The 13,372-nt window shown below is 56.3% G+C and overlaps 1 protein-coding gene across 2 annotated transcripts in view; it reads right to left on the bottom strand.

The window, feature by feature from the left end:
* Nucleotides 1-13,372, bottom strand: part of MAD1L1 (mitotic arrest deficient 1 like 1) — a 241,682-nt gene that overhangs the window by 88,211 nt on the left and 140,099 nt on the right. For both annotated transcript variants that reach the window (XM_040267386.1, XM_040267396.1), the window contains 2 exons: nucleotides 12,543-12,683; nucleotides 650-706 (listed from right to left, as the gene is read on the bottom strand). In XM_040267386.1, coding sequence (XP_040123320.1) covers nucleotides 650-706; nucleotides 12,543-12,683 — 198 coding nt within the window. The remainder of the gene's footprint in view (nucleotides 1-649; nucleotides 707-12,542; nucleotides 12,684-13,372) is intronic.

Genomic DNA, 13,372 nt, shown 5'->3' with positions numbered 1-13,372 from the left:
CGCCCACAGGAGCCTCCGGTGCCCCGCCCACAGCAGCTCCCGACGCCTCGCCCACAGGAGCCTCCCGGGGCGCCCCGGCCAGCGGGCGAGCGGCCTTGGGCAGGGCAACCGGACAACACATGCCAGTTCCGCTGCACGGCCTGCCTGTGCCTAGGGGTATCGCCAGACCAGGCGCCGGAGCGGCTCACAGTTCGCACTGGACAAGGACGCTCGCGGCCGCGCTGTCTCCCGTGGGCGCCGAGGCCCAGCGGGGTCATGTGGCCGCGTCTGCACGCGCCCAGGCGAGGGCTCCCAGCCGCGAGGACGACAGAGCGGACGTGGTCTGACGTCAGAAGTAGGCCCGCAGCCGGGGCAGCAGAGAAACAAAGAGGACGCGCGAGGCTGGAGGGCCCGGGGCGCACATGGCAAGGGGCGCCCCGCAGGGTCAGGGTGGGGTCCGCGCTGCTGGGCGGCGTGGCCTCGGGCAAGGGGCACTCTGGACCCCAGCCTGGAGCAGGCGGGGAGTCTGGACTCAACCATGAAACCCCCTCCCCACCGGTAGCCACGTCTCGGACAAAGAAGTCGGTCAAGGGTCCTGCGGCTCTGCCCGCAGGGCCCTGAGCTCCCCTTCGCCACAAAGGCCTCCACGGGGCGCAGCGTCGAGACTCACCATGTCCGCTCTTTGCTTCTGGCCTCCCAGCTCCTCCAGCGCCTGTGACAGCTGAGCCTTCAAGACAAGACAGAAGGAAGGTCAGTGGGCTTTCTCCTCCCAGGGAGCAAGGGACCACACCTGCCGTCTCTGTGCCCCCGCCACTTTCAGGGGAGCCCCGAATTCCCCATTTGGAGGGAGGGGCAGTGGTAACATAACAGCTTGCGGAGGCCACCCCTGAGCAGCTGCCTGAAGGAGAGGGCGTTCAGGGTGGTGCCGGGAGCCAGCATGAGGAACTCCGCCAGTGGCAAAGGTCATGAGGAAGGCGGCTTCGGCGTACGCAAAGGCGGGATCGAGCCTCAGGAGACCCCCTGTTCCCGAGCATCTACCCCCAAAACCAGAGTCTGCCTACTTGACTTATGCTCTCCCCCATCACCATTTCTCTCGGAGAAGGAGTTAACTTGCAGCTCCAGTTAATAAAAATTCCTGGGCGTGACAAGTGTTTCAACTTACAAACTTCTCTGAAGGTTCTCTAGCCTGCCTGAGCAGGTTCGTCCGGCCACATGTGATTGTTTACAGCCTCCCAACCATGCGAGGCACGAGATGCCTTAAAACTTCCTAAATATAGACTCTTTTGAGAAGTTACAAAACTATTAGTATAGTATTAGTGGGTTGATTAGAAATTATATTGGTGAAGGGTTTTTCATTTGTTGAGCCAATATTTGCTGCTAAATCTCCATATTCCCTGCCCTTATAATGAATATAACTAGCATATAGGAGAAATAAGTATTAACCTTTAAGATCAATCATGTTAAACCTTAGGCTAAGTAAATTCCTTTCTTGATTGTAACCCACTACACCCTCACCCTATAGGAATGCAACTTTATTTGGAGGGTGGCGCTTGGTTTAAGAAAAATATCACCCCTGGAAAAAATAAGTTTTCTGGTTGACTGACCGTTATCAGAAAGGGCCATAAAATGTCAGCAGGCCTCATGGCCAGAAGATGATGTAAAACCCATAAGACCTTTGTATACTTTTATATGAAGCACCTGATTGTGACAAGGGTCAGGTCTGCTGACCCCGCGTGACTCTGTATTCATCCCTATGTGTAACAAAAAGTATATAAGCAAACCTGAAAATAAAGAAATGGGATCCGTTTCTGGAAAGACTGATTCCCCTGTGTCGTTCTTTCTTTCCCCTTCTGGCTGAATTCCCATCTGGAATGTGGGGACTCACCAAGCCCGCTGATTTTGCCTGGGCTTCTAAGATCGGACCGGGGAGGCCTCAGTGCCTCCTCTCCTTTGGGAGAACGGAAAGACGCCTGTGGCCTACGTAGGTGGTGATTGGTATTCCATGTAAACCAAGTTATTCAGCCTCTTTTTCTCCACTAATCTTCCTACTACACCATTCCTTTCTAATCTCTCTATATCTGTAATTAAATAAGTTTTTTCCTAGGACGCTGATTCCGTCTCCCCTTCGAATTACCCTGGATCCACCGGGGCTGGACCCCGGCAGGGTGGAGTTTCAGTGCCCGGGTAAGAGGCCAGGGGACCGGCCACGCACAAGGAGGCAGACACCCAACAGCACAGCATTCTCCAAGGTAACAGGACGGGGGTGGGGCACGGGGCACAGCGTGGGGCTGGCAGGGGCCCCTCCACCTTTCTGGGGGCCTGGAATACCAGGTAACGGGGGCCCCTGGGGGCTCCACCTGGGGATACTCATCAAGCTGACAGTGCCGACGTGTGATCTGTGTGTGTGCATGCGTCACACTTCAGTGAGAAAGCAGCTTTAAAATATACAGGCACCAGCACTCTGGAGGACAAATTAGGGAGAAAGGGAGGCAGTTCTGCTACAACAAGCGGAGGATTCTAAGCAGGACGTGCACCATCGCTGCAGGCGATCAGACAGCCAGTCACAGGCCCCGGGGAGGGCCAAGTGGACGCACAGCACAGTGTCCGCCTGCGCCGGAGACCCTCAGAGTGCCGCGGGCCCTTGGCTAGAGGAGGGAAGGCCTCCGACAAAGCCTGGCAGGACAGAGGCTGGACGGAGGCTGAGCAGGGGGGAGGTGGCGGCGGGGAAGCTCCTCACCAGCACTGGCTGCAGCCCTTCCTCAGCGCAGACCAGGGGCCCGGGAAGACGTCAGGACGGCCCCCAGAGGAGCCAAGGAGGCAGGACCAGGCCGCTGTGGCAACTGGGCTCCGGAAAGGCTACTGGAGTGGGGGCAGAATGAAGCCACAGGTGCCAGGTCGACCCTCCCTCCTCAGCAAAACCCCGCAAACATCAGCTTCCTGGCAGGCCCCCCAGAACTCGGGTCTGAAGGATGGAAACGTAGGAGACGGGCCCCCACCGCACCGGCTCCTGTCCTCACATGCCCTTGGCCTGGGCAGGGCCCTGGGGACGGGATGCGCAGGAGGGGACACTGTGCAGAGGGGCAGGGCCACAGGACCCCCCTCTCGGCCACTCGGGAGACCCGGGGGTGCAGGACGAGGGCGGCTGCAGGCCACACGCAGCCTCGACGCCCGGGTCTGGACGTGGGCACAGAGGCCGGAGGAGCCCTCACTGCCCCGGCCGGCTCCTCGCCTGGGGGAGCAAGGCACTGGTGGTCGCCTAGCTGGCGTGCTCTGCAACCAGGGGGGGACCCGAGGTGGTGCTGAGGGGGGAACCCTGCAGGGCAGCCTTACACGGGGGCGCAGTGCGGGGGCGCGGGAAGAAAGCAGGCCGCACGGGAGACTCCGTCCGGGGACTCCACGGCGCCTCACGCGGCCCAGACCAGGGTGCTTCCTGAAAGGCACAGCCGCCCTGAGTCCTCGGGGGACATGTTCCCTCTGGCTGCGCTGTGTGGAGCGGAGCTGGCGGGGCAGGTGTGTGGACGGAGGAGACGACCAGCTCAGGGGCCGTCACCGGGAGGCGTCCGGTGACCGCAGAGCCGTCAGGGCTGCGCACCGCCTGCCGCAGGGGAGGGCTGCACCCAGACCACGAGGGGCTGCTTTTATCTCTGAGTGAGAACTGCCCCTGAGCCAGCACGGACGCCGCCCAGTGCAGGCGGGACAGGCGACGCCCAAGGTCACAGGGACAGGAGACGAGATTCAGGCCCCTGCCTTCCGGCTCACTGCACACAGAGGATGGTGACAAATCGCAAAGACAGACGCTAGTTGAAGGGCACGTCCAGGCAGCACCCCAGACGCACCCTCACCAGGAAGCGAACGTGGGGCAGACGGCGCGCCCCCCCCCCCCGCCCTCGTGGACGCCAGGCTGCAGGCAGGGGTGCGCCGCGCTTCCTGAGGCCGCAGACACATCAGCCTGTAAGTGGGGCTGGCAGGGGCCAGGGAAGCAGCGTGTGGGGCTCGGCCTGGTGCCAGGCTCTGCGGGCAGTCGTGGTTCTAGGGCAGCCGCAGGATGGAGCCCTTCACCCCTAGGGAGCCCTGGATGAACCGAACGTCTCCCAGGCCTGGAGCGAGCCGGGCCCTGCCACGCACTCAGGACCACTGCGGGCACGTCCATGGTGGGCCTGGCCCCTGTTCCGGCTCAGTCCACCCTCACTGACAGCCGGGGTGCTTACCCTGCAGGCAGTGGGCCTGGGACCACAGCTCCAGCGCCCTGGAACTTGGGCAAGTGCCAGGTTTCAGCCCCCGTCCTCCAGAGCTCTCGCCTCACCAGCCCTCTGCCTCTGAGACATCACTGCGGGCGGGAGGCCAGACCAGAGACCAACCCCAAGGCCTCTTGACCTGGAAGAGCGTCCCGGCGGAGGGTGTCGCGAGGGGAAGAAGCAGCTCAGCCGTTATCCCCTCAGAGAACGCGGGTTCAGACAACCACCCAGGGGCCAGATGGAAAAGGTCAACAAAACCAGGAGCTGTCTTTTTAACAGATAAAACTGACAAACTTCTAGCTGAACTAAGGAAAAAGATAAAGCTCAAGTAAATAAAATCAGAGATGAAAGCAAAGACATGACAAAGGGCGCCACAGAAACAGAAAAACTGAAGGACTGCCGTGATCAACACCCCAGAAAGCTGGGCGACGGGGGAAACAAACTCCTAGAAACACACAATCAGGAAAACCTTAAAAAAAATAAAAGGTCTGAGCAAACCAATAACAAGTAACAAGAATTAATGGAAAAAAAAAACCCCTCCCTACAAAGAAAGGTCCAGGATTACAGGGCTTCACTGGCGAATTTTACCATTTAAAAAAGTATTAATACCAGTCCTGCTTGAACTCTTCCAAAAAATCAAAGAGAAGGGAACACATTCAAATTCATTTCACAAGGCCAGCGTTACCGATACGAAAGCCAGACAACGGTGCCAAAAGAACAAAAACAAAATGAAACCGGCTCTGAGACGAGACGCTACCACAAGAAGCCCATACGGCAACCGAGGGGAGCCCCTGCCCACCGCGACAAGAGGAAGTTCCACAGCAACACAGACCCGCAAGCCCGGACCTCCAGGAGCTGCTTCTCTACGCCCATGGTGGCGCATCTGACGAAGGAGCGAGACAGGCCCGTTTACAGCAGCATCAGCTCAGTCCAGTCCAGTCGCGTCCGACTCTTTCTCACCCCATGAACCGCAGCACGCCAGGCCTCCCTGTCCATCACCAACTCCCGGAGTCCAGCCAAACCCATGTCCATCGAGTCGGTGATGCCATCCAGCGATCTCATCCTCTGTCGTCCCCTTCTCCTCTGCCCCCAATCCCTTCCAGCATCAGGGTCTTTTCCAATGAGTCAACTCTTCCCATGAGGTGGCCAAAGTACTGGAGCTTCAGCTTTAGCATCATTCCTTCCAAAGAAATCCCAGGGCTAATCTCCTTCAGAATGGACTGGGTGGATCTCCTTGCAGTCCAAGGGACTCTCAAGAGTCTTCTCCAACACCACAGTTCAAAAGCATCAATTCTTCAGCGCTCAGCATTCTTCACAGTCCAACTCTCACATCCATACATGACCACAGGAAAAACCATAGCCTTGACTAGACGGACCTTAGTCAGCAAAGTAATGTCCCTGCTTTTTAATATTCTGTCTAGCTTGGTCATAACTTTCCTTCTAAGAAGTAAAAGTCTTTTAATTTCATGGCTGCAGTCACCATCTGCACCGATTTTCAAGCCGAGAAAAATAAAGTCTGACACTGTTTCCACTGTTTCCCCATCTATTTCCCATGGAGTGATGGGACCAGATGCCATGATCTTCATTTTCTGAATGTTGAGCTTTAAGCCAACTTTTTCACTCTCCTCTTTCACTTTCATCAAGAGGCTCTTTAGTTTTTCACTTTCTGCCATAAGGGTGGTGTCATCTGCATATCTGAGGTTACTGATATTTTTCCCGGCAATTTTGATTCCAGCTTGTGTTTCTTCCAGTCCAGCGTTTCTCATGATGTCCTCTGCATAGAAGTTAAATAAGCAGGGTGACAATATACAGCCTTGACGTACTCCTTTTCCTATTTGGAACCAGTCTGTTGTTCCATGTCCAGTTCTAACTGTTGCTTCCTGACCTGCATACAGATTTCTCAAGAGGCAGGTCAGGTGGTCTGGTATTCCCATCTCTTTTAGAATTGTCCACAGTTTATTGTGATCCACACAGTCAAAGGCTTTGGCATAGTCAATAAAGCAGAAATAGATGTTTTTCTGGAACTCTCTTGCTTTTTCGTTGATCCAGAGGATGTTGGCAATTTGATCTCTGGTTCCTCTGCCTTTTCTAAAACCAACTTAAACATCTGGAAGTTCACGGGTCACGTATTGCTGAAGCCTGGCTTGGAGAATTTTGAGCGTTACTTTACTAGCATGTGAGATGAGTGCAATTGTACAGTAGTTTGAGCATTCTTTGGCATTGCCTTTCTTTGGGATTGGAATGAAAACTGACCTTCTCCAGTCCTGTGGCCACTGCTGAGTTTTCCAAACTTGCTGGGCATATTGAGTGCAGCACTTTCACAGCATCATCTTCCAGGATTTGAAACAGCTCCACTGGAATTCCATCACCTCCACTAGCTTTGTTTGTAGTGATGCTTTCTAAGGCCCACTTGACTTCACTTTCCAAGATGTCTGGCTCTAGATTAGTGATCACATCATCATGATTATCTGGGTCGTGAAGATCTTTTTTGTACAGTTCTTCTGTGTATTCTTGCCACCTCTTCTTAATATATTCTGCTTCTGTTAGGTCCAGACCATTTCTGTCCTTTATCGAGCCCATCTTTGCATGAAATGTTCCCTTGGTATCTCTAATTTTCTTGAAGAGATCTCTAGTCTTTCCCATTCTATTGTTTTCCTCTATTTCTTTGCATTGATCGCTGAGGAAGGCTTTCTTATCTCTCCTTGCTATTCTTTGGAACTCTGCATTCAGATGCTTATATCTTTCCTTTTCTCCTTGGCTTTTTTGCTTCCCTTCTTTTCACAGCTATTTGTAAGGCCTCCCCAGACAGCCATTTTGCTTTTTTGCATTTCTTTTCCATGGGATGGTCTTGATCCCTGTCTCCTGTACAATGTCACGACCTCCATCCATAGTTCATCAGGCACTCTATCAGATCTAGGCCCTTAAATCTATTTCTCACTTCTACTGTATAGTTATAAGGGATTTGATTTAGGTCATACCTGAATGGTCTAGTGGTTTTCCCCACTTTCTTCAATTTCATTCTGACTTTGGCAATAAGGACCTCATGATCTGAGCCAGAGTCAGTTCCCGGTCTTGTTTTTGTTGACTGTATGGAGCTTCTCTATCTTTGGCTGCAAAGAATATAATCAATCTGATTTCAGTGTCAACCATCTGGTGATGTCCATGTGTAGAGTCTTCTCTTGTGTTGTTGGAAGAGGGTGTTTGCTATGACCAGTGCGTTCTCTTGGCAGAACTCTGTTAGACTTTGCCCTGCTTCATTCTGTACTCCAAGGCCCAATTTGCCTGTTACTCCAGGTGTTTCTTGACTTCCTACTTTTGCATTCCAGTCCCCTATAATGAAAAGGACATCTTTTCTGGGTGTTAGTTATAGAAGGTCTTGTAGGTCTTCATAGAACCGCTCAACTTCAGCTTCAGTGTTACTGGTTGGGGCATAGACTTGGATTTCCATGATATTCAATGGTTTGTCTCGGAAATGAACAGAGATCATTCTGTCGTTTTTGAGATTGCATCCAAGTACTACATTTCGGACTCTTTTGTTGACCGTGATGGCTACTCCATTTCTTCTAAGGGATTCCTGACCACAGTAGTAGATATAATGGTCATTCGAGTTAAATTCCAGTGGTCATGTATGGATATGAGAGTTGGACTGTGAAGAAAACTGAGTGCCAAAGAATTCATGCTTTTGAACTGTAGTGTTGGAGAAGACTCCTGAGAGTCCCTTGGACTGCAAGGAGATCCAACTAGTCCATCCTAAAGGAGATCAGTCCTGGGTGTTCACTGGAAGGACTAATGGTGAGGCTGAAACTCCAATACTTTGGCCAACTCATGTGAAGAGTTGACTCATTGGAAAAGACCCTGATGCTGGGAGGGATTGGGGGCAGAAGGAGAAGGGGACGACAGAGGATGAGATGGCTGGATGGCATCACGGACTCGATGGACACGACTCTGAGTGAACTCCGGGAGTTGGTGATGGACAGGGAGGCCTGGCGTGCTGCGATTCATAGGGTCACAAAGAGTCGGACACGACTGAGCGACTGAACTGAACTGAGCTGATGCAATATTGCTCTTTACAGCATGGGACCTTGCTTCCATCACCAGTCACATCCACAACTGGGTGCTCTTTTTGCTTTGGCTCCATCCCTTCTTTCTTTCTGGAGTTATTTCTACACTGATCTCCAGTAGCATATTGGAGATCTGGGGAGTTCATCTTTCAGTGTCCTATCTTTTTGCCTTTTCATACTGTTCATGGGGTTCTCAAGGCAAGAATACGGAAGTGGTGTGCCATTCCCTTCTCCAGTGGACCACATTCCATCAGACCTCTCCACCATGACCCGCCCGTCTTGGGTGGCCCCACACGGCATGGCCTAGTTTCACTGAGTTAGACAAGGCTGTGGTCCGTGTGATCAGATTGGCTGGTTGTCTGTGATTGTGGTTTCAGTCTGTCTGCCCTCTGATGCCTCTCTCAGTGTCTACCGTCTTACTGGGGTTTCTCTTACCTTGGACGTGGGGTATGTCCTCGCGGCTGCTCCAGCAAAGCACAGCCGCTGCTCCTTAGCTTGGACGTGGGGTAGCTCCTCGCGGGCTGTGCTCTAGAGTAGGTCTATTTTAAATGCAGCAGTGTGTACATGTCCATCCCAGACTCTCTGGGAAGGGATTTCGTATACATGAACAGCTTACCTGCTGGCCACGAGGACCGCCTCACTGGAGGAAGCGCAGGGCCCGGCACAGGCAGCAGAGCAGCTGTCAGAACAACAGCAGCAAGCAACCATGAAACAGGGCTCCCCTGGTGGCTCAGCGGGAGAGAATCCACCCGCCAATGCAGGAGCCGAGAGTCAGGTCTCTGGTCTGGGGAGATCCAGTACGCCCGTGCACCGCGGCTCCTAGGCCTGTGCTCCAGAGTCCGGGAACTGCCGCTGCGAGGCCCACGTGCCACGACTCCTGAAGCCCTCTCACCCTGGAGAGCCCGTGCTCCGCAAGAGGAGAAGCCACGGCGATGAGATGCCCGCGCACCACAACGAGAGAAAAACCCCGAGCAGCGGCCAAGAGCCAGCAAAGCTGAAAACTAATTCATAAAAATAGTGAATTTAACCAAGGAGGTAAAAGAACTATACACTCGAAAATATAAGACTCTGATAGAAATGGAATACGACGTAAACAAAGGGAAAGATACTCTGTGCTCCTGGATTTTGGACGAACACTGTCCAGCAGTGCACGCTTTCCAAAGTACGCGACAGGCCCAAAGCGGACGCGACCAACAGTCCACGACAAGTGTGGCAGAAGCAGAAAAGGCAAACTGCGAAGCTTCTGCACAGCAAGGGAACAGAAGGAAGGGCGACCTACAGAACGGGAGAGAGTGTGTAAACGATTTAGCAAACAGGAGTTACTATCTGACATACATAAGGAACTCAGGAAACTGTATATGAAAAAATACCAATTTAAAAATGGTGAAAGGATCTGAACAGACGTTCCTCCAAAGAAGAAGAAAAATGGCCAAGAGGAAAGATGCTCCGCGTCGCTGGCCGTCAGGGAGACGCAAAGCACAAGCGGTGAGGGGTCCCCTCGCGCCTGGCAGGAGGGGTGTCACCAAAATGCCGCAGGGGTGAGTGTGCAGAAGTGTGTCCTGCGCTGCCGTGGGGGGTGGGGCAGGCGCAAACCGGCACAGCCGCGATGGCCAACGGCACAGAGGGTCCTCAGGAAGCTAAAAGCAGCAGGGCCGCCGCCCATCAGCCTGGTCCTTGCGGCCAGAGGCGGCGGCCCGGGCGCAGGTGCTGTCTGCTCCCCGAGCGCCTCCTTCCTCCCCGCCGCTTCTCTTTAGCTCTTGCTCATCCTGGAATTCTGTCTCAAGATTGTCCGGTTTGTTTCAGCTGTGCTTTTTACAGGACTCAGTTCAAGATCCTTATGTAAGGGCAGCACCACTCACGTACTTCCACGAGTAAGAGAAAGCCTGGACCTGGTGAGCAGCCTAGGCTTCAAAACCTGCTGTTCCTCGTAGCGGGCCCCAGGCCGGGAGGCGGTAACAGAAACACCGACGTAAGCCCTGGCCTAAGTCACGGGAGAAGCAGCGCCACGTCCACCTTTTCCTAAGCTGGAGCCAGGAATTAACCGCTACGTTATGAAACTGGGATTTTCCACAGACCTCCATGCAGCCCACAGCACCGTAATCTGCTTAATTAAATAAATTGGAGACACAACTCAGGCTAATATCTTGAATCAAGGTGGCGTGAGCTGCATGTTTATAGCTCTGTTGACAGAAGAGGACTCACGACATATGCCACCAACTTCTGCAGCCACTTTATTAAACGGAATAAACAGAAGCCGTGCAAGACAGCAGCAGACACGGGCTGCTGGGATTCTCCCAATCTCAACACTTCCGGCGTGTCGCACTGAGATGTTTTTGCCAGAATCAAAACACGTTTCCCATTAGAACTGGCTGATTAAGCTAAATGAGTGGAATGGGATGCCTGTGTACGAAGTGGGTGTGCTTTCAGATCCCTGTGCTCACATCCATGGGTCCCACTCCTCCCCAGCAAGCGAGAGCCATGGGCGTGCCCGTCCCCCGCACCTGCGGGTGGGCGCCTGGCTGGGCCCGCGGAGCAGGCGTGGCGGCTCTCACATCGGCAGCAGGGTCCTCGGGGTTCCAGAACAGAGGCGCTAAGACAGACGGCCGACAACTGCAGCCAGCGTCCAATCCAGCCCCCTCCCGGTTCTGTCAATAAAGTTTCATTAACAGAGAGCCTCACCCACCATCTGCCGAGGGCCCGTGGCTTTCACGCTACGGCCCCTGAGCTGAACATCAAGACCACATGGTCACACGGCCCATGGCCCACAGGCCTTCCTGTGGGTCCCTCATGGACACAGCCTGCTGAGGAGAAAGAGGAGGTTGAGGATGAGCAGCGGGCTGGAGAAAGGCCGAGAAAAAGCAGAGGGCAGAGGAAGGTGAGAGAGGACAGGGAGGGGTGAAGGCAGAAAGGGACGGAGCCAAGACGGAACAGAAAGAAGCAAAAGAGGAGAAGAGCGAGGAGGGGAGGGCAGGGAGAGGGAGCCCCACCTGCCACCAGGCCTGCCAGACCCCGGGCACGCCCCGCCCCAGACCAGCTCTCGCTCCACGCACACCATGAGGCCCAGTGAGCTGTAGGGCTGCGCTCTCTGCAGGCACCGCTGCTCCCTGCAGCTCCTGAGACAGCGGGCAGGACGGGGTTCCTTCCCCATGAAGCCCCAGCAGTGCCCACAGTGGGCAGGACGGGGCTTCCTCCCCATGAAGCCCCAACAGTGCGCACAGCGGGCAGGACAGGGCTCCTCCCCACCAGCACCCTAACAGTGCGCACAGCTCAGTGCTGAGTGATGGAGGGCTTGCCTGGAGGCTGCAAATAACCACTAACTAACAGGCTCTGTAAAGTTAAGTCACTCTCTACTGTCTGTCAGTATGTGATGCTCAACTAATAAACGTCTGGAAGCAGCTTGAAGCAGTTTCTAAAGTTTCCAAGTGTGGGTAGCTTTCAAGCTTCAGAGACATGAGATATTACTGTTACTAAAACAAGAACAGGACAGCCGCCAGGAGGACCCCAGGCCCGCCTGCAGTCCTGGGGCCATGTGGAGCCACTGGGCTGGGGGGGGTCAGTCAGACACCTCGGCGCTGCCCCCTTCCGAGGGGCCGCGGGAGCAGACACGCAGGTGACGGCTCAGGCCTGTCCTGCCAGGGGCCTCGCGCCCAGGGGCTCCTACCGGGCGGACTCCAGGGCCCACGGAGGTGGTGCCGGCACAGAGGTTAGCGGAAGGCCGGGGCGGTGGCGGGGGGGGGGGGGGGCGCCGGGAGGAGGAGCCTCTGAGATACGGGGCAAGAGCTGAGCAGGAGGAGCGCCCAGGTTGAGCGGAAGCCCGCCCTGAGTGTCCTGCGTGCCGGCCAGGCCCCTCGGCACAGCCCCTGTCCAGCCCTGGCCGCGCCGACCTGGAGCAGGGTGCTGGCTCCGTCTGCTGCCGCCTGGTGGTGCCGGGGGCAAACGGCTCTCAGCAGGGCGGGCCCAGTCCTGACTCCCACCGCAGAGGGGGCAGCTTCCCTCCACCTGCCCCAGACGCCCCGCCAGCCTCGCGACGACCTGGCCAGCCTCGCGACGACCTGACTGAGTGTGCGTGGCGCACAGCGGGGCTGGGGGTGCAGAGAGCCAGGAACTTGGGTGTGGCGCCTCGTGCGTGGCTCTTGGTCAGCATCTCGGGCACGGCCCTCCCCGTGCGTGGCTCTCGGTCAGCGTCTCGGGCTCGCCCCCCGCCCCCCGCCCCCCGTGCGGGGCTCTCGGTCAGCGTCTCGGGCCCGCCCCCGCCCCCCGCACTCACCTCCACCTCCGAGCTGTGTGCCTGCACCTTCTGCGCCATCTCCTCGGCCTCGCGCATGCGGCGGGTCAGCTGGGGCGAGTGCTCGGCCGGGGTCAGCTCACTGTCATACGAGCCCAGGATGGCCCGCATGCCGTCACGCTCCTGTGGGCGAGACGGCAAAGGTCAGGCTGGGGGTAAGACATAGCAGCGCAGGGGTCATGGGGTCAAGTCTGGGAGCAGGCTGCCAGGCTTTTTGAAGACTTCGAGCAGAACCGAGCCTGGCAGAGGACCGAGGCCGGGCCAGGCCCTGGCCTCTCTGAACCCCGGCAGAGCTCGGCCTGTGGCAGCGGGCCCACCTGCCGTCCTCGGGTGGGGCGCACGCCGACCACCCAGCCTCGAGTGGCACCATCAGGCCTGCAGCGCTCAGAGACTCACAGGCGAGGGGTGGAGGGCGCCCCTTTCCCCGGAACGCGTGGGACGCGAGAGGCCACAGTTCAAGGCGTCAACGTGCCCCAGCCATGCCTGGCCCCCCTCCCTGCCTGGTAAAGACGCAGCTCAGGTTTCGTGGGACACACTGATCCCACCCCTAAAAGCCGACAGGAGTCTCGTCACCGCTCAGTGACGTGAAGGCCGACAGCCTGAGCCAGGAGGCCAGGGCCCGGGGGAGACGGACACTGCACCAAAGCCAGACGGGAGGGCCTTCCCGAAACGCTGGTGACCAGGGGTCCCACAGAGTCCTGGAGACCGCAGGCCACCCCGCGTCCAGGAGTGGAGCTGCTCTGGCTCCAAGAAAGGAGGTCTCTGCCCCCCTGAGGGCCTGACGCTGGGGCGAACGTGGAGGGGAGACCTCT

Source organism: Oryx dammah, unplaced genomic scaffold, assembly GCF_014754425.2.
Source record: "Oryx dammah isolate SB20612 unplaced genomic scaffold, SCBI_Odam_1.1 HiC_scaffold_2, whole genome shotgun sequence".
In the NCBI taxonomy this organism is placed as follows: Eukaryota; Metazoa; Chordata; class Mammalia; order Artiodactyla; family Bovidae; genus Oryx; species Oryx dammah.
Note: the sequence above shows the minus strand (reverse complement) of the source record. Positions and strands in the feature narration are given on the sequence as shown.